A 20,663-nucleotide genomic window follows, 5' to 3' on the forward strand; every position below is an offset into this window, starting at 1 on the left:
TATTGAAGCATCTTACTCACCAAGTGTTTGTCATATTGCTTGTTAGACTAAGTTTGCAATTTTACCTTGTTCCATGTTACCAATCAACTCAAAACCCCCCTTCATCTATGTTTATCGATTGTTTGTCATTGTTGATAACCATTGTTTGTTTATAAACTTGTGATTAGTATTCAATAGTTTACAATTCAAGTTTTTAGCTTAAAAGTCCTTCTCTTAGGTTCGACCCTTACTTCCCTTTACTACTATTCTTAATTGCATAGTGTTGAGTCGAGTTTGGCTTATAAATTGTTAATTTGGTAGGTTAATTCTAGCATTTAACGACCTAGTCTTTTCCTCTATCATAAACCAATAGAACTTAGATGAATACCTGATCGATTATGTTTCCCCCCTTTCAATCTTCTGCACAAGTTCGTATGTACCCACCTTGAACAATAAGAAATGAACATGGCGTCAGTAAGTACACATTAAAGTTGTAGATCACAAGTACTATAACATCGACAAACAACATAGCAGTAAATTAAATTAAGACTAAAAGGAAGCTTAGCTTTGAATTTAGTTACCAATCTCATGCCGCTAAGTTATCATGTGACTTCCATCCCATAATTCCTATTAACTCTAACGATAATCAGGATTCTTTACTAACTTCTTTTGATGATTTCTTCTAATTAACATTCAAAACTTTTCAATCAATTCTCATTTACACATCAATTTAAACCTTATTATTTATAAATAAATTAACAAGCAACAAAGCTGCAAGTTTCTTAATCCAGCAATACGAACCATAGTAACATCATACTAAGGATACCCAAGTAATCATTAATTCAATTTGGAGAGCATGAATCAATAGCGTCTCGAAAACCCTAAATACCATGGTAAAAAGGAAATATAATTTAAGAAACAAACAGAAAAGGAAAAAGAGTGGGAAGATCAGTTAGCCTACCTTGATTAATTGCTAAGGAGAATAAGGATTTCTGCTATATATGATGAAAGAAGGGGTAATTGATGAACGGGAAGAGAAAAGGGAGCAGAGAGAATAGAGGGGACAGAACGGGAAGAGTGGAAAATGGAGTGATAAAAGAAGCTGACAAGTGAGAAGAGTGTTTGTAATGCAAGTGGGAATGATTGTAATGAGAAGGCCAAACTGGATCCATTTGTATAAAGGCCCAGCCTGTACAACCCAAAGAGCAAAACAAAGCCCGAGAGAAGTTAGCCAGTTTAAGGAAAACAAACACGCCAAAACGACAGAGTTTGTGTCGTTTTAAACTATTCATATGAACAGTGTAACCCCTTGGGGACTTTTAGAATAAGGTAGGTAGATATGAAAAGTGCAAAAAAAAAAAATAGTTACAGTAATCCAGCATTCAAAGCTGAGCAAATTTCTACCAAATTCTGAACAGAGTGAATACAACATTATCACAAACATTTATCACTATCTTAAAGCCTTTATCTTAGTTTTTTTTTTTTTGAAAAAGAAAAAAATGTGGTAAATATTTGTTTTGGTTCAATTGAGCGCATTATGTCGCGGGTGAGAATCGAACCCCCAACTTCATGGTTGGGATAAAAGAGCTCTTACCAATTGAGCTAACTCTTGTTCTCAATGTAGAAAATATCTAAAGTTAAGGAAGCACCCTCATATAGCTCTCATTCAAATTAACTTGATATTATGTCATAATCTAAATGTTGGGACGTAACATAGACTACACAGAACTTTAAGGGTATACATAGAGGATTACCCTTCATTGTCAACAAAAGATTCCAAATTCTCCAATATGCATCCTGCTTCACAGACTAGGATTCCACTGACCTACATATTTTGAAATCAAATCATTTTCTAAAATACAAAATGTATATGAAGGACCAAGAAGAGATTGTCTCAATACATAAAGTTTACTCCATAGTTCTCGTCACTATATCAACTCACTCAAGCATAATACAAGACATGAAATAGAACCAACTTATCATTTGATCATTCACCGCATTCTGTGTTCAATAAATCGGTACATCCCTTTGCATCTAGCAACAATATAGGACTGGAGGTATTGTCTATCGATGCATATTGAGCAAAGATAGGCCCATAACAAAAAATTCTAGTTCATGAAGAGTGTGAAAAATGCAAAAGCAAAAACCTCCCTATGGTCTGTGCCAACCTAACCCTTCTACCTTAAGGATCTTCAATTTGAATGCTGAGTATCAATTGCCAAAATTCAAGATATCCTCCTTGTTGGAAATAGGGGCTTTGTTTGGGAAGCTCTTTTTTCTTATTGTCCCATATTGGTGAGGAAAAGAGTGTTTCATATGTTTATATATGTACACACTCCTTACCATATCACTAGTGGGTCATGGGAGGCTTTTGTGGAAGCTTTGCGAGGTGCTTAATTCAGCTCGCACACGCGCGCGTGCCCGAGCCCGGCCCGGCTCGGATCCGGATTCGTGATTCGGGATTCGGGATTCGGGATTCGGGATTCGGGATTTGGGAATTGGGAATGGCGGGCTGTGCCTATCTTTTTGGGCCGGAACCGAGTTATGTATTGGGCTGTGTTTTTTGTTGTTAGCTGTATTGAATGTGTCAGTCAAACTGACTGTTAGTGGGGAGAGTCTTACTCCCACTAACTCGGATTGAGGCACGATTTGAGTCGATTTTGGGCTCTGAATCGCTCCTCTTTTGCTATAAATTCGAATCTTCAGCAGCTTCTAAAAACACAACAATCATACACTCTTCTCCGTTCTCGTCTCTCTTCTTCTCTAAATACTTCCAGGGTAAAGATAAAATCGTTCCAGGCTTCTCCAGTCTTGAGTGGACGTTTCTGGAAGGCAGCAGTAGTGTAATCCTTGGGGAACTACCGGTCATCTGCTGATCGCCACCACGGTCGTACCGGAAATAGTTTTCAAGGCAGTGGTTCTCGTCCACGTCACTACTAATCTCGTTCGGTATTTCTAATCTCTTTTACATTGTTACTGCTCTTCCCGGTTAACAATTTGAAAAATATTTGTCTTGCTGTAACAATGTCGTCTGTTATGTCCAAAACTCTTCCTGATTTGACTAAACTGGAAAAATTAGACGGTCATAACTATAGACGTTGGTCACAGAAACTGCTGATGTTTTTCGAACAACTGGAAATTGATTATGTGTTGTTTAGTGACCCGCTTGCTCCTGTTAAAGAGGCTGCTGTTACTGAGACTATAGAGAACACCCCCCCTGCTAAGTTAGTAGTTAAGTCAAATGAAGAGGATATCAAAAAATTTGATAAGGACAATAAGACTGTTAGATGCCAGCTCCTAAACAACATGACTGACACTCTGTTTGACCTGTTTATGGTCCATAAGTCTTCTAAACTGATATGGGAATCCTTAGAGGCTAAGTATGGGGCTGATGATGCGGGGAAAAAGAAATATGTTGTGGGAAAGCGGCTGCAATTTCAGATGGCTGACGGGAAACCCATCATGGAACAAGTTGATATCTATGAGAACCTTTGTGCTGATGTTGTTAATGAGGGTATGAAATTAGATGACATTTTCGTGGCTAATGTTCTGTTAGAAAAGTTCCCTCCCTCCTGGTCTGACTATAGGAACCACCTTAAGCATAAGAAAAAGGACCCGTCTCTCCAAGAACTAGTAGGACACATGAGGACCGAAGAGGCAAATCGCCTTAAAGACAAACCTGTTAGTCAATCCGTTAAAACTTCGTTTCTTTCTTGTTGATGCTAATGCTGGTTGAGTCCGGTGGTCCGTCTTATACTGAGAAGTTCAAGGGTAAGGGTAAGGCCAAGGTTGGTCGGGGTAATAACCAGGGTCGCTAAGAAGAATGGTCCAGGGAAGCATACCAAACCATTGCTAAGATTCGAAACCAAAGGGTCCCATTGTTTGCTACGATTTGTGGGAAAACGGTCATAAAGCCTACCAATTACCGAAAAGAAAATCTATTGAAGCTAATGTTGCTGTGACTGATGATGTCATTGCTGCTGTGGTTGTGGAAGCTAATCTGGTGGGTAATGTTGATGAATGGGTCTTGGATACTGGCGCTTCCAGACATCTCTGTGCTGACAAGGGTTAATTTGCTGAGTTCGAGGAAGTAGCTGATGGGTAATGTGTCTACATGGGTAATTCTTCATCTGCAATGATCACAGGCAAAGGCAAGATCTTTCTCAAACTCACCTCGGGGAAAACACTTGCTCTCACTAATGTTTTATTGGTACCCTCATTGCGTTGAAACCTTTGTAACAACCAGGAGACACCCCTTGGGTTGTCGTCTGACTCGCCACTACTACAAATACAGGCAACCACAACGGCCCTTTAACAACGCTTATTCACGAAAATCATCAAAACACGTTGTAGAATTGATTCCGCGAATTTTACCAAACTTAATTACAACGGTTCTGTGTTGTTAACCGTTGTTATTGGTTTTAACAACGGGTCATACTTAAACAACCATTGTTAATGAAAAAACTAATAACAACGGTTAAATTTTAACCGTTGTTAATGATTTGGCGCCAAATTAGTGAAAAGTAATCACAACGGTTATATTAGAACCCGTTTTTAATACTTTTTAACAAGGGTTGTAGACTCAATAACCGTTGTTATTAATGTTATGAAAATCTTAAGAACAACATATTGCTTTATTCTGCTATACGCTACAAAACACAAACACAAGCTAGCTAATCACGCTACTATATCATCCTCCATTCCTCCCTCGTTCGTCTCTCTGTCTTCATCTCCGTCACACGTTGTCACGTCTTCTCTCCCTCATCGTGTTTATCAATCCGGTATATATATGTTTCTTAGCAACGCTTATAGATATAGGATTTTTTGGGTTATTATCTAATTTGTTGATAATTTAGCTTAATTGCTTTCCTGAATTTCGTTTATTTGTTTGCCTATTATTGTATTTTCTGAATTAGTTGCCTATTATTACGAATGTAGAATAATGACTCAAACTTGGATGATTGATGCAAATATGAGTGACCGCACCTACAAGGATGGTTTAGGTGAATTTTATGAATTCGTTTCGAACAATTTGAAAGGTTCTTCTAGTATTGCATGTCCTTGTGAAAGATGTGGTAATATTAGCTATATGGCTTTTCCGGACGTTAAAATACACCTAGAAAAGTGGAGATTTAGTCGATCCTATACACGTTGGATTTTTCATGGGGAATCATTAGAGGAAGAGAATAACTCTGAAGAAGATGATGTTGAGGTACACGAAAGGCTAACTGATGATCCTGAGTTTGCCGAGTTTTTTGAGTTGGAAGTAGAGAAGTTGAATGTTGGGTCTATAGATAATAAAGAGAATGATGATGAGTCGATTACTTTTGAAGATGTGGGTGATGACACTAGTAATTGGGATGACCTTAACAACATGTATGAGAAGTTGTGTGAGTCTGAAGCACCTCTGTATCCTGGTTGTAAGTTCACAAAAATGTCGGCTGTGGTGAAGTTGTATAATATCAAGGGGGCAAATGGGGTGAGTGACACGTGTTTCACTAGTTTTTTAACCTTGATAAAGGAGTTGCTTCCTGATGGTAATGTTCTACCTGTTAAGACATATGAGGCGAAAAACTAATAAGAGGAGTGGGTATGAAATATGAGAAAATACATGCATGTCCAAATGATTGCATATTGTATCGGAAATTATATCAAAACTTAACCAATTGCCCTAAATGTTTGGAGTGGTGTTATAAGGATAAGGAAGGGATCCCGGCTAAGGTGTTGTGGTATTTTCCATTGATACCAAGAGTCATAAGGATTTATGCGAATCCCGATGATGCAAAAATGTTAACTTGGCATGAAACAGGAAGAATAAATGATGGAAAGCTAAGACACCCGGCAGATGGTAAGCAATGGAAATCGTTCGACGCTAAGTATCCCGAGTTCGGCAATGAACCTAGAAACTTACGTCTAGCGCTCGTCCACCGATGGAATGAACCCACACGGAAAAATGAGTAGCCAACATAGTACTTGGCCAGTAGTGTTGGCTATTTATAACTTACCTCCATATGTGTGCATGAAAAGAAAGTATTTGATGTTGTCGTTGTTAATTTCTACCTAAACAACCTGGAAATGATATAGATGTATATTTGGAACCTCTTCTAGATGATTTGCGATTGTTGTGGGATAGTGGGATAGAAGTATTTGATGCATATAAGAACGAAACTTTCAATTTGAGAGCGATGTTATTGTGTACAATAACCGACTATCCTACTTATGGCGACCTTTCCGGGCACACAGTTCATGGGAAAGAGGCTTGTCCATTGTGTGGGGAGGATATCGAGTCTGAATACTTGAAGTCTTCTCGTAAGTATGTGTATATGGGAAATAGGAGGTTCTTGTCTCATGACCATTGTTATCGCAAGATGCAGAAAGCATTCAATGGAAGACAAGAACTTCGTCAACCTCCTAGAATTTTGAGTGGGCATGAAGTTTATCAGAAAGTAAAGCATATTGAGATAGATTATGGGAAGAAGAGCGGCTCTAAATTGTCTACTCGTGGGTATAAGAAAAGATCCATTAATGGATATACTGGTGATGACATCTCTCCTAGGTTACTACGTCTTGGTTTAGGTCCAAATGCCAGGGTCACCTTTTACAACAGTTTTGCCATTAATGGATATACTTTTTACACCCGCGAGCAAGATGAGGTGAGCACAATGCAAAATAGTGGTGTGAGTTCTGAATTTGAGGCAATGCACTTTGCTACTTCAAAAGATAAAAAGCCTATTTGGGGAAAATGCCTTTATTTTGGTGTTATTCAAGAAATATTGGTACTAGATTACATTGATTTCACAATGCCTTTGTTTCGATGTAACTGGGTTGATAACAACATCCATTGTGTCCGAAAGGATAAGATGGGATTTACGTTGGTCAATCTGGGTAAGGTTGGCAATAATAAGGATGATCCTTTCATAATGGCATCCCAAACTAAACAAGTGTTCTATGTCACCGATCCTATGGATAAGAAGTGGTGTGTTGTACTGTCTATAAGAAGTAGAAGGAGTAATCCATCCGATAATGGTGATGATGATCAGGATGTCGTTTTTGAGGGAATGGATCAGTCTACCACTGTATCTTATTTCGACGATGTTGACACTGATCATGAGGACACTGAAAGCATCTATATGCGTGATGACCATGGTGAAGGTATTTGGGTTAACGAAGAAACTATGACATCCAAGAAACGTCCCCGATCCCGAGATAGTTCATCAGGACACAGTGATATGGACGACCAACATTTTGAGTCATTTTCAGACCAATAATTTGATGGTTTAATTTATTGGTAAATCAATAATGGTCATTATATTGTTAAATAAAAATTCCCAAATTTGCATGGCATGGTAAATCCCGTAGCTTAGATATGCAGTATGCATGCATGCTGGTTTTGTCTTATTTTCTTGATCTTATTATTAGATGTGGATGCTTTGGTGTTGAAATTCTTTGAATAATGTTGCAAAGATATGTTACAGTTTGGACCGTATTGGAATTACTGATAATTTTTTTTTTAAAAAAAGGTTCAACAATAACAACGGTTATATTTAAATTACCCGTTGTTAATACTTTCAACAACGGGTGTAGTACCTCTACCCGTTGTCAATGATTTTTTTGACATATTTCATTTTGGCGCAAATTTGGTGAAAATATATTACAACGGGTATATTTTAACCGTTGTAATAAACTTTTGACAACGGTTGGCTTTTATTGACCCGTTGTTATTAACATATAACAACGGTTCTTCTCTGAGCACCCGTTGTCAATAGTTTGTCTTAATAAAAAACTAATTTAGAAACCCATACAGCATGCCATACACAAACACACACAACATTAGTTCAACCGTTGGTATCCTGAGTTAATTTTTCTCTCTTCCTCGCTTTCTACATTCTCGTTCGTTTACTGTCGCCCAATTTCCGACGCCTTGATTCCGTTGCCTTCCCTTATCATCCTGCTCGTTCTCTTTATCATCATCATCAATAGGTATGTTCACTTTAATTTTGTGTTTCGTCATTAGGGTTTTAAGACGATCATCTTGTTCACTTTAATTCTGTTTGTTTTTCGTCTTCTTTGTTATCTTTATCATCCCGCATCATCTACTTCACTCCTCTTATTAGGGTTTAGGATTTTAGAAGCTCAATCTGTTGTTTTAAATTTTCATTCCTATTAGGGTTTAGGGTTTTAGATAATACTCTGCATGTACGTTGTTAAGTTGTTCATTTCCTGTTCATATTTGGGTTTTAGGATTATCATGGGTGAAAAACGTAAAAGAAGTCAAAAGAATAATAAGCCTGGTGATAATAAGCCTGGTGAGAGGGGTGCTACGAAGTGCCGGAGAGTCCTTGCGACTATAGCCGCTAAACAGTAGTTCAAAATAACATGGAGTGAGATGGGTTTCCCTCTTTGGTCCAAATGCGGGTCTTTTCTCCAGTTGGATTGGTACTTGCACAAGACAGTTTGTGCCTATCCATTTAGATGATTTTAGAAATTTGAATCCAAAATTGGCGGAGTTATACTTGGCTCGTGTAAAGGAAGGCTTTATTATACCCAATGAAAGCCATGATGAGTATTTAATGCATAAGGCGTGAGATGTCCACAAAGCGGTGGAGGTGTGACGTTGCTAGGGATTGGTTGTATGTGGACAAGGCAACGGGGAGATGCGTAAGAGCCAACCGAAAACAAGTGTCCCACCATCAAGCAGAACAATGGGATCTTTTCAAAAGATGAGAACTACGAGAAGTTTCGGGTTAAATACCCTCGCCTTTTAACGATTTACCTATCATTTTTTTAATTAATGAGTCCTTTATATAATCTTTTTATTATCTCATCTACTTGCGCTTTTATATAATTATTTGAAGGCCGTTAGCAGAAGAAATCGTGCTAACATTTCATGCAAGAAGGGAAAATGGTATGGTTCTCGAGGCGATTCTGAAAAGATAGAAGAGAACCTCGTAAGTAGCATGCATTATTCCCCTGTGAGACTTTATTTTTTTAATCACACTTGGACTTGCATTGATACACATTTGCGTGTATAAATGTTACCATGTTAATGTGTAGGTGGCAAAGGGAGTGAAAGAGGTGGATCGGCATGTAACTTATAAAGAAGGGCACACGCCTAAAGGATCCCGGTCGTCGCGTGCCAAATATGATGAGAAAGTTTTGGCCAACATAGTAAGCATTATTTTATTAAGACGAGTTCATTACTAACTTTATTATTTTAGTCACAAATATAATTTGAAGTTTATTTAATATATTATAGGACAACGTATTGAAAGAGGTAGAAGAAGGGAAATTCACTCCCGGTGGTCGTAATGACGTTCTTGCTAGAGCGATCGGCCGACCCGAACATCCGGTCGTTTGAGGGGCATCCCGTTACGAGTTGGAGTAACGAAATATTATGGGAAAACCGCCCGGATAAAGAAGAAAAGGAAGACTAAGTCCGAGAAGGTGACATGGTAACATTTATTCTATTATTTTCATTTAAGTTCAATTCACATGTTATTGTTGGGATAAAAATTGCCGACACATTACATTCTTGGCAAGCGACTTGATTAATGGCATCCGTACTACTAAAGCCGAATGCTTTGGAGGTAAGCTTTCCGAAGAAGAAGTGAAGATGATGGAGGATGTCATTTCTAAAGGGGGTAATAATAAGGTTCAACAGATTGGTCAAGAGGCCGCTACTACCTTGGCAATACATGAGAAGGAAGTATCGGTCAACGAGATTCAAAAAGATCAAGTACCTAATAATGCTTCAAGTTGTAACAACTAAAGCCGATCAGGTACCTAATACTTCCTTATTTTTTTTTTTTTTTTTTTTTGGTAAGATCGGGGGTGTGTTCACCGCCACTCTAATGCTATAACTTCTGACATGGTGCCATTGGTTAATTTTATTAGGTAAATAATGGGTCCGAAAAGGAGATGCAACTTGAGAAGACTACTGATGGAAAACAAGATACATCCCCTTCAAGTCGGTTCCCTGTTTTTCGAAGGTATGCATGAAGTGTTTAATTAGTTAAATTTATATGAATGCTTTGAAGTTTGTGCAAAAATCGGCCGAGACAAAGCGTTTTTGCAAAATCTTTGAATGTCTTTGAAGCGTTTTTGCAAAGATATAATAATGTATGTGTATATTCTTCAAGCCGTAAACAAGAGGCCAGTTATTCTTGCTGACCCTAATAGAACCAAAAAGCCACATGTGCGTGTTGGCCGGGTCTCGTAGAAATGCACACCAAATCTGCAGCGCGAAAATCCGTAGTTCATGGCGAAAACTTTTGCCGAATCATACCAAAGTAGAGATAACTACAGTCTTACCAGGCCATGAAAACTTGCAAATCGCCTGTCCCGATTCGTGACGACATTACCATTCGGGAGATGCGCTTGGAAGTTTCATCCAATGGCCCGAAACTCACATCTACTTGGCGAAGATATCTCCGCCTCAAAGAAATGAAAGCATTGGGGTTAGAAGAAATACCTTTATATATATGTTAAATTTTTAATTGTTGAATGTTTTTATATGTTAAATTTATATGTTATTTTTTTTTTTGTAGGGAACAAAAAAGTCGGCTTTGGCGGATAAGCCTAAGTCCACAGACATGCCAACGACATCGTCGAGACAACAACTTGATGAGGTATTTAATTAACTTCTCCATTTTTTTAAAAACCTCGCTCCCTTTATTTATATTTTTTCTGTATTTATAAAAAGCATGGTAATTTTGTGTAGGGGACAAAAAGACCGATAAGCCTAAGTCCCCGTCTTACCTCTTTGCTACTACCTCATCATTGAAAGTTAGGAGTTTAAACGACACACAATATAAAGGGAAGGAGTACATGGGATATGTAAGAACGGTGACGATGATGAAACTGCATGAGGAGGCTGCCCATCGCATAGCAACCGAGCAATTAATAGTTATTCCGCTCGAGGAGGATATTCTAGGGGTTGAGCGCCAAGCACTTCTATCCTGGGATATGCTAGCCGTATGGGCTGGCCTAGACCAGATTGATATAGCACACGTATTTGTTTGGATGAAATAAGTTTCTTAATAAATAATTTCATAGTCTAATATTCTGACTACTAGATAGTGTTTTAAATACCGGAATTAATACCGTAATAATGTAGGATATTGAAATTGAGAGTAATGCCCGAGAAGAATATTCCATCTGATCAATATGGATTCCTGTGCCCCTATGTTTTATCTTTATTTATTGCGGATTTCTCGTTCGAACAACGGGTAGATTATATTGCTCAGCAATTGGCGACAACCAAGAAGCTGATTTTTTGCGCTTATAATGAAAAAGGGTAATAAACAAATTAATATTACGTTTTCCCCTACAATTGCATTTTCATAACTAATATATGTACTTGTTAATAATGATGATATCTCTTGATGTAGGACTCATTGGGTGCTAGCAGCCATCATGCCGACAAGGAATAAAGTTTTCTGGTTGGACTCTTTACATTATCAACCAAGCGAGACTTTTAAGCACTTGATTAATATGTAAGTTTATAATACTGATTTATTTATAATAACATTTTCAATTTTTATTTATAGAAAAAAGCTCTTTCATATTTTTGCCCCTAAAAAAATTAGTTTCTGCCTCCTTTTTTATTTTTTTAAAAAAAGGGCCTTTGAGAAGAAAAGAGCAAACGAGCAGGATCAACCCACGAAAGATTCTGATGTTGGCCCTGATTTTATTACGATAACAGGGGTACGTGCTCAAATACAATAACATTAAGTGCAAAATCTGTGTTTAATACTAATACAATACCTAAAGTTCAAGATTCGATGTGAGCCTTCTCTCGTCTCTGTTTTTATGTAATAATAGGCCCCTCGCCAGCCAGATAGCATACAATGTGGATACTACGCTTGTCGGTTCATGTTGGAGATTATTAGGCAAAGATATCTCATTATTCCAGAAAAGGTTAGTAATAATTTAAACATGTATTTATTACTTTTTTTTTTAAATTAGAGCTAATGTTGTCTTGCTTGCTGCTATATATACCATGATGTTGCTAATGTTGTCTTGCTTGCTGCTATATATACCATAATGTCTTCTCTTTGTTTTTTCCGCAGTATGCAATCAACCCGTCACAACAGATTTAGCAGTACTCAAGTATAGATATAGACGAGGTAAGAGACATGTGGGGCAACTACGTCTTAGAATATAGAAATGCATGATACTCAGAGTTTAGATCAACTTATTAGTAAATTTTTTGTTGAAGTTAGGGAATGATTAGTTCATGTAAATTCAACTCCTTGTAAGTATATATATATGATGCAAACTGCTGTTGTGGTTGAATTGAATCTATTGAGTTCGATGAACCCAAATTTGTGATTTATCTTTGTCTTTGGTATATGGTGTCTTTGTGACATATGCGGTTTTTGAATGGCATGAAACAAATTTAATTTTTCAAAACATTAGGAGTTCGTAATAAAAACGGTTACTAAAAAAAACCGTTGTGAATACCTTTCACAACGGTTAATAAAAATAACACCGTTGTGAATGACATTCACAAATACCCGCGCATAATATTCAACAACAGGTTTTAATCGAAGAACCGTTGTTAAAAGTCTTCACAATTTTGGAGGTAAAGTTACAACAACGGGTTTTAAACTAAGAACCGTTGTTACTAACAATTTCAACAACGGGTATGTAGCATAAACCCGTTGTCAAAAGACTTCACAATTTTGGAGGGAAAGTTACAACAACGGTTATACATACGACAACCGTTGTTATATTATTCCCTCCAAATTTTTGAAACACTTTCCACAACGGAGAACACCCAACAACAACGGCTTTTAACCGTGGTGAATACTTTAGACAACGGTTTCATTAAATAACCAAACCGTTGTAAATACCTTCTACAACGGCCGCTTTAACAACGTCTGCTTTTTGTTTTTACAACGGTTTTTACCTGTTGTTATTAGTTGTATCTGTAGTAGTGATACTTGCGATAGATGCCAACGTTTTAGCAACATCTCACGTAGAAACGAAATGCCCCAACAACCGATGCTTTATTTGGAAATTTTCGATGTTTGGGGGATAGACTTCATGGGACCATTCCCTAATTCTTATGAATACCTCTACGTCCTCTTGGCGGTTGATTACGTGTCTAAGTTGGTGGAAGCCATTCCCACGAAATGTGATGATGCAAAGACGGTGAAGGCATTTGTCAAGAGCAATATATTCTCAAGGTTCGGCTTCCCAAAAGCCATTGTTAGTGATAGGGGAACTCAATTTTGCAACAAGGTGATCTCAACCTTGCTTCAAAAATATGGTGTGCTTCACAAGGTTTCTACGGCCTATCACCCCCAAACAAACGGCCAAGCGGAAGTCTCTAACCGGGAGATTAAGCATATCTTGGAAATAACGGTCAATCCCGACCGAAAAGATTGGAGCAAGAGGCTTGAAGATGCTCTATGGGCTTATAGAACGGCATATAAGACCCCAATCGACATGTCTCTATATAGGCTAATTTATGGGAAGGGATGCCACCTTCCCGTAGAAGTTGAACACAAAGCCTATTGGGCCATCAAAGCTTTCAATCAAAATGTCGATGAGGCGGGATTGCACCGAAAGCTTCAAATTTAAGAATTGGAAGAGCTTAGGCACAATGCCTATGACAATGCTAGCATTTACAAGGAAAAGGCTCGGTCTTGGCATGACAAGATGGTAACAAGAAGGGTTTTTAAAGAGGGACAAGATGTATTGGTTTTTCAAAGTCGTCTCAAGAATTTTCCCGGCAAGTTAAGGTCGAAGTGGTATGGGCCTTACAAAGTCAAGAAAGTCTTTCCACATGGAGCGGTGGAGGTAGAAGACCTGACCTCGGGAAAAGTGATAAAGGTTAATGGGCAACGGTTGAAGTATTACTTCAAAGGAATTGAGTTACAAGGTGAAGAGGATCTTCTTTTAGAAGATCCAATTTACAGAGATTAAATCTTTAACAATGACTACGTCGAGCCATCGACATTAAATAACGGCAAATTTGTAAATATTCTATCCCAATTTACTTGTTATCCTAGCGTAGTTTATTTCCGCAATTTATTTACTTGCATGTTAATTTCGTTTAATTAATTTAATTTGCATTGAAATGTAAAAAGCACTTCAGGTTTGTTAAATGATATAGTGATTTGCAAGAACCCTCTTGGAAGGCGTGCCCAAGAGGAGATGAGAGTCGGGTTTAATAGGCAAGTTCATTGGAAGAAGCTTTGAAGAGGGATCAAGGGGAATAAGAGCAAAAAAATTTTGGCTAAGTATTGAAAATGTAATTAAAAGAAACAAGGAGCAAACTGCGAGCCCCAGCGCATCCTGCGCAGCTGCGCACGATTGCGCAGGCAAACCAAGATTTTGCGCAACCTGCGCAGGACTGTATGCTCGGTTCTTTATTCTTCTAAATCCCGACTTATCCCTCATTCTTCAAAAGTTCTTCATCGACAAAAACCCCCAAATATTTCCTCTCATTCTCTCCAACATTCATCAAATCATCTTTTATCCTCAATAAAGCTCAACCTTCTTCACCAAATTCTTCACCAAGTTCACCTTTGCTATTAAAAACACCTTTAAACCTCCCAATTTCTGACAAAAATCCCCCAATCTCCCAAGAACCCTAAATTTTCCGGGTTAAATTGAAGCTTTCTTAAGTGGATTTCGGGGTTACAAAGGGATTTTTATGCAACATTCTTCTTTATTCAAGCAAGTTTGAGAATTTTCGGGAAGGTATAACAACTTTCCTACACTCTCTTTGTTTTCAATTTGTTTAATTCAATTTACATTGTGTAATTGAGTTAAATCCTTGCTTGTGATTGACTATTGGGGATTGTTGGCAATTATTTTCTGTTAGGGAAGGCACAATTCAACAAAATTACCTTAAACAATCAAGTTTGTGATAGTGCACACAAGGTGTTTGTTGAATTGCCCATTAGAAAATTTTTCAGTTTTTGGTTGTTTTAAGTGGCTGTTTTTGAAATTTTTTGTAAGAAAAATGGTTTTTGGACTTGGAGAGGGAAAGTCAAAGAAAAAGGGTGAGTCCCCAACCCAACCTCAACCCGATGCACCACCTAAGCCTTTTAGAGGGGATGAAGGGTTAACCTCACAAGCCAAGACTTTCTTCAAGTTCCTTGAGAGTAAACCCTTGCCGGTATCAAAATTCCTTCACCCGGGGACCTTGAGGGACATGGGTATCTATGACCAAACCCTTGCCTTCCTCACCAAGGTAGGACTAGAGAGGTACATGAACCTCCAACCACATACGTACCCCGCCTATACCTTAGAGTTCCTTTCTACCATCCAAATCACGGGGGAAAGAGAGAGTTCTAGGGTGAGTTTTCGGTTGAACAAAATGTGGCACACTCTAACCTTCGAGAGGGTGAGGGAGATTTTGAGAATTACTAATCCACCCTCCTCCATTAACCCACCGGGAACGGCCTTGAATGATACTTGGTGTGCACTCACGGGAAAAACTCACATGACCAATAATGACAAGATCTCCTCCATCACAAACCACCCCATCCTAATTCTCACACGAATGATATATTGTTTCTTCATTACGATGGGGGAACCCACAAAGATAAATGAGGGGGTTCGTGAGTGCATTTGGGCGATGTTCTCCGAGGGGGAGGGGGTCCCGGATTGGGCTAAGATTTTTGTGGTTGGTGCATCAAAGCAAAGGGAAAAGAAGGGGAGCATAAATTGTGGAGGTTTGGTCACTCTTTTTGTGGCTAGCTTGGTTGGTGCTATTCCGGATGAACAACCTAGGGTGTGGGGAAATAATCTTTACAATGAAGCGGGGTTGGTGGAGACCTATATGATCCATGCCTTGGACACGGTCCCATGGAGTTGCTATTGGTTGGGGGAAGGGGGTGTCCAATATATGAGGCTACCAATGAATGGCCCCCTTCCAAGTGGACCAAGAGCCCAGGATTTTTTTTGCCCCACCGAGGGCAACCTCCCCAACCCACCCCCACAAAGAATGCGTAAGAGAAGGGCGGTTGAACTATCCCATGGCCCCCAACAAATGGAAGAGAGAGAGGCTGAGATCATTGAGGGGGGATTTCGTGATACCCCACATATTACTTCGTCCTACCAACCGCCTCAAGACACCCCTATGTATGAGGTCGGGGGTTCCTCTACTCCAACTTTGGAGCCATGGCAACATCAAATGTTCAAATACTTTGAGGATACCCGGGGGACTTTGCAAGAGATTAATGGGAGGGTTGAGAGCTCCCATTCTTGGCAACAACAATAAGGGCCAAGATTGGAGAGTTTGGAACAATTCCGTAATGCGTTTGAAGAGCACAAAAGGTTGGGAGATGAGGCCGAATTGGCTCAAAGAAGAATGCTTGAAGGGATTGCTAAAAGGCAAGAGGAGTCTTATGCGTGGCAACAACATAGCGCCAAGGCTTGGGCGGAGAATCAAGCAATATGGCAAAGCCAAAACGAGTGGCGTGAGCAAGTGAGCCACCAATTTGGGGTACAAAACGAAAGGCACCACCAATATCTTGAAGATTCCTACTATGATGCTCAAGCCCATGAAGACTCCTTTGGCCTCATTCAAGGCCTTTTTGGCATGACTCTCCACCAACATGAACCAAATTACCAACCCACCATTGATTAAACTCAAGTTAATGAGGCCTACATGAGGGCCAAGAAGGAAAAAGAAAGAAGAGAAAGAAGAAGAAATAACCGGGGGGCATATGAACGAGGTGAAGGCTCGGGCCCCTCCAACCAAAACCCGTGAAGAATTTGGCACTCCTCCACATTGAGGACAATGTGAGATTTAAGTGTGGGGGAGTGAGTAATTGTAACATATGTAAATTGCCCTTTTTGTCATTGCAAGTTCAAAAAAAAAAAAAAAAAAAAAAATTGAAAATTCCGGCTAGGTGAAAACTCACAAGGGTGGGCACCTAGGCAAGATTGGAAAAGGTGACCGAGGACGGAGTGAAAACCCGAAAAGGGCATTCCGGGAAAAATGAAGAATCGAGTTGCGAGCCACCGATGAGAGGAAAGGAAAAGCTAAGGTGAAAACCCGAAAGGGCACCTTTGGCAAAATGAGGGATTTTCAAACAAAAAAAATTGAAAAATTGAAAAAGCAACACCAAAAATATGGAGGGACAAGAAGGGAGTGATAAGGAGGGTCTTGGAAGGAGGCTAGTTTTAGGATTTAATTTCTTTTTGAGTCAAAGAAAATTGCTTCAAATTGGTGGTTTTTCATGTTGGCTACTAGGTTGTTGATCTTTATTGGTGTTTGGCCAACTTAGTAGCATGACTAATGAATGATTTGGAGGATTGTGTAGGTCACTTTGCTATTGCCTTGGGATAAGGCAAGAGTGACCATTACTACTTTGGTGCTATAAGAAGGGTGGTTGTGATGTGAATAAGTCGGAGTTGGAGATGTGTTGTGTCCTTGTTTTGAGGGAGACATAAGGCAGGGGAGCGAGTGAAGAGTTGTGTCAAATTTGAGTCAAGTTCTTTTCTTTTTAATTGGTGGTTGTGTTTTGAGGGAGATATAAGAAGGAAGAGGAAAGGGAAGAGTGATCATTCGCTCCTACACTCTCTTGTAGACTTCATGCTTGCTTATTTTGGGTTTTGCTCAGGATTAGCAAAAGTCTAAGTGTGGGGGAGTTTGATAGTAGTGTTTTGTGTCGGTCTAAGAGGGTGATTTTATCACCCTCGTGTCTTTTAATATGGGTCTTTTAGTATGCTTTTCCTAGCATTTGGCAATTGGGTATGATGTGGTAACTTGTGTATTTTACCTCGGTTGGACACTTGATCTTAATGCACGGAACCCGGGAGGCATAGAGCACCTTTTAAAGGTCAAGACAAAGCACAAGAGGCTCGCATGTAACCTAGAAACCAGCTGGGAGAAATAGGAGTGAAGATTAGAAGAAATGAAGGCATTTGAAGAGGTCTAGCTCTTGGAAATTAGGAGTCCAAAAATGCGAGCTTGTGCGCAGGCTGCGCAAACAGGGTGCGCAGATGCGCACGATTGCGCAGGCAAGAACAGTTTCAGCGCATGCTGCGCAGCCTGCGCAGCTCTGTATACGGGGCTTCTAATCTTTTTTTTGGGCTTCTTAATTGGAAATCTTTCTAGGTTTTCGTGAAGCCCTATAAATACCCAAGAGTTTGAAGACCTAAATCATCTACCTACCGTCCTATCATCTCATCTAATCTCATATTTAGGGTTTAAGCTTGTAATAATTTAGAGGACAATTTCCATTCAAAGTTGTAATCTTTCCTTATTGTTTGGGTTTATGAAGACTATGGAAGGCTAAATCCTTCCCTTCTTGGTGTAATTCATCCAAAGTCTCCAACTTTGGTATCGTAAGACTCTTTTAATCTCTTCTTATTTATCTAATGATCTTTCCTTATGCTTAATCTTCATGTTGAGTAGATGAATGTTAGAATTGATCACTCTTGCATCTTGTTTACCCAACTATTGCAAATTCTAGAGAAATGGTTTAATCTATCTAGGATTATTTGGAGCAAGCTTGTTGTATGTTGATTTGGTTTAAAGGAATCATGCAATAAGTAGGAAATTTCATGTCTTTTCTCATTTGTATTGTTTAATCTTGTGAGAATTGATCGCAACTCTTAATGCTCATGTTTGATTTGCACTCATGGTTTAATGAATTGTTGATTAAACTTGGAGGACATGCATGGATGGTTTAATTTGTGTATGTTAATATCTTGACTTGAAAGTATTGGGTTGAAAATAAGAGGAGAGTTATAAAAGAGTTTAACTTTACCATTGTTGGTTACAAAGGAAGAATTGCACCAAGTCCCCTTAATTATTGAAGCATCTTACTCACCAAGTATTTGTCATATTGCTTGTTAGACTAAGTTTGCAATTTTACCTTGTTCCATGTTACCAATCAACTCAAAACCCCCTCTTCATCTATGTTTATCGATTGTTTGTCATTGTTGATAACCATTGTTTGTTTATAAACTTGTAATTAGTAGTCAATAGTTTACAATTCAAGTTTTTAGCTTAAAAGTCCTTCTCTTGGGTTCGACCCTTACTTCCCTTTACTACTATTCTTAATTGCATAGTGTAGAGTCGAGTTTGGCTTATAAATTGTTAATTTGGTAGGTTAATTCTAGCATTTAACGACCTAGTCTTTTCCTCTATCATAAACCAATAGAACTTAGATGAATACCTGATCGATTATGTTTCCCCCCTTTCAATCTTCTGCACAAGTTCGTATGTACCCACCTTGAACAATAAGAAATGAACATGGCGTCAGTAAGTACACATTAAAGTTGTAGATCACAAGTACTATAACATCAACAAACAACATAGCAGTAAATTAAATTAAGACTAAAAGGAAGCTTAGCTTTGAATTTAGTTACCAATCTCATGCCGCTAAGTTATCATGTGACTTCCATCCCATAATTCCTATTAACTCTAACGATAATCAGGATTCTTTACTAACTTCTTTTGATGATTTCTTCTAATTAACATTCAAAACTTTTCAATCAATTCTCATTTACACATCAATTTAAACCTTATTATTTATAAATAAATTAACAAGCAACAAAGCTGCAAGTTTCTTAATCCAGCAATACGAACCATAGTAACATCATAGATACCCAAGTAATCATTAATTCAATTTGGAGAGCATGAATCAATAGCGTCTCGAAAACCCTAATTACCATGGTAAAAAGGAAATATAATTTAAGAAACAAACAGAAAAGGAAAAAGAGTGGGAAGATCAGTTAGCCTACCTTGATTAATTGCTAAGGAGAATAAGGATTTCTGCTATATATGATGAAAGAAGGGGTAATGGATGAACGGGAAGAGAAAAGGGAGCAGAGAGAATAGAGGGGACAGAACGGGAAGAGTGGAAAATGGAGTGATAAAAGAAGCTGACAAGTGAGAAGAGTATTTGTAATGCAAGTGGGAATGATTGTAATGAGAAGGCCAAACTGGATCCATTTGTATAAAGGCCCACTGTACAAACCCAAAGAGCGCAAACAAAGCCCAGAGAAGTTAGCCAGTTTAAGGAAAACAAACACGCCAAAACGACAGAGTTTGTGTCGTTTTAAACTGTTCATATGAACAGTGTAACCCCTTGGGGACTTTTAGAATAAGGTAGGTAGATATGAAAAGTGCAAAAAAAAAATAGTTACAGTCATCCAGCATTCAAAGCTGAGCAAATTTCTACCAAATTCTGAACAGAGTGAATACAACATTATCACAAACATTTATCACTATCTTAAAGCCTTTATCTTAGTTTTTTTTTTTTTGAAAAAGAAAAAAATGTGGTAAATATTTGTTTTGGTTCAATTGAGCACATTATGTCGCGGGTGAGAATCGAACCCCCAACTTCATGGTTGGGATAAAAGAGCTCTTACCAATTGAGCTAACTCTTGTTCTCAATGTAGAAAATATCTAAAGTTAAGGAAGCACCCTCATATAGCTCTCATTCAAATTAACTTGATATTATGTCGTAATCTAAATGTTGGGACGTAACATAGACTACACAGAACTTTAAGGGTATACATAGAGGATTACCCTTCATTGTCAACAAAAGATTCCAAATTCTCCAATATGCATCCTGCTTCACAGACTAGGATTCCGCTGACCTACATATTTTGAAATCAAATCATTTTCTAAAATACAAAATGTATATGAAGGACCAAGAAGAGATTGTCTCAATACATAAAGTTTACTCCATAGTTCTCGT

At 38.4% G+C, this 20,663-nt stretch overlaps 1 protein-coding gene across 1 annotated transcript in view; it reads right to left on the reverse strand.

Annotated features, from left to right (window-relative positions):
• Positions 1-1,720: 1,720 nt before the first annotated feature.
• Positions 1,721-20,663, reverse strand: part of LOC141628471 (D-2-hydroxyglutarate dehydrogenase, mitochondrial-like) — a 28,170-nt gene continuing 9,227 nt past the window's right edge. The window contains exon 5 of the mRNA XM_074441610.1: positions 1,721-1,804. Coding sequence (XP_074297711.1) covers positions 1,730-1,804 — 75 coding nt within the window. The 3' untranslated portion in view covers positions 1,721-1,729. The remainder of the gene's footprint in view (positions 1,805-20,663) is intronic.

This window comes from Silene latifolia, chromosome Y (assembly GCF_048544455.1).
Source record: "Silene latifolia isolate original U9 population chromosome Y, ASM4854445v1, whole genome shotgun sequence".
Classification (NCBI taxonomy): Eukaryota; Viridiplantae; Streptophyta; class Magnoliopsida; order Caryophyllales; family Caryophyllaceae; genus Silene; species Silene latifolia.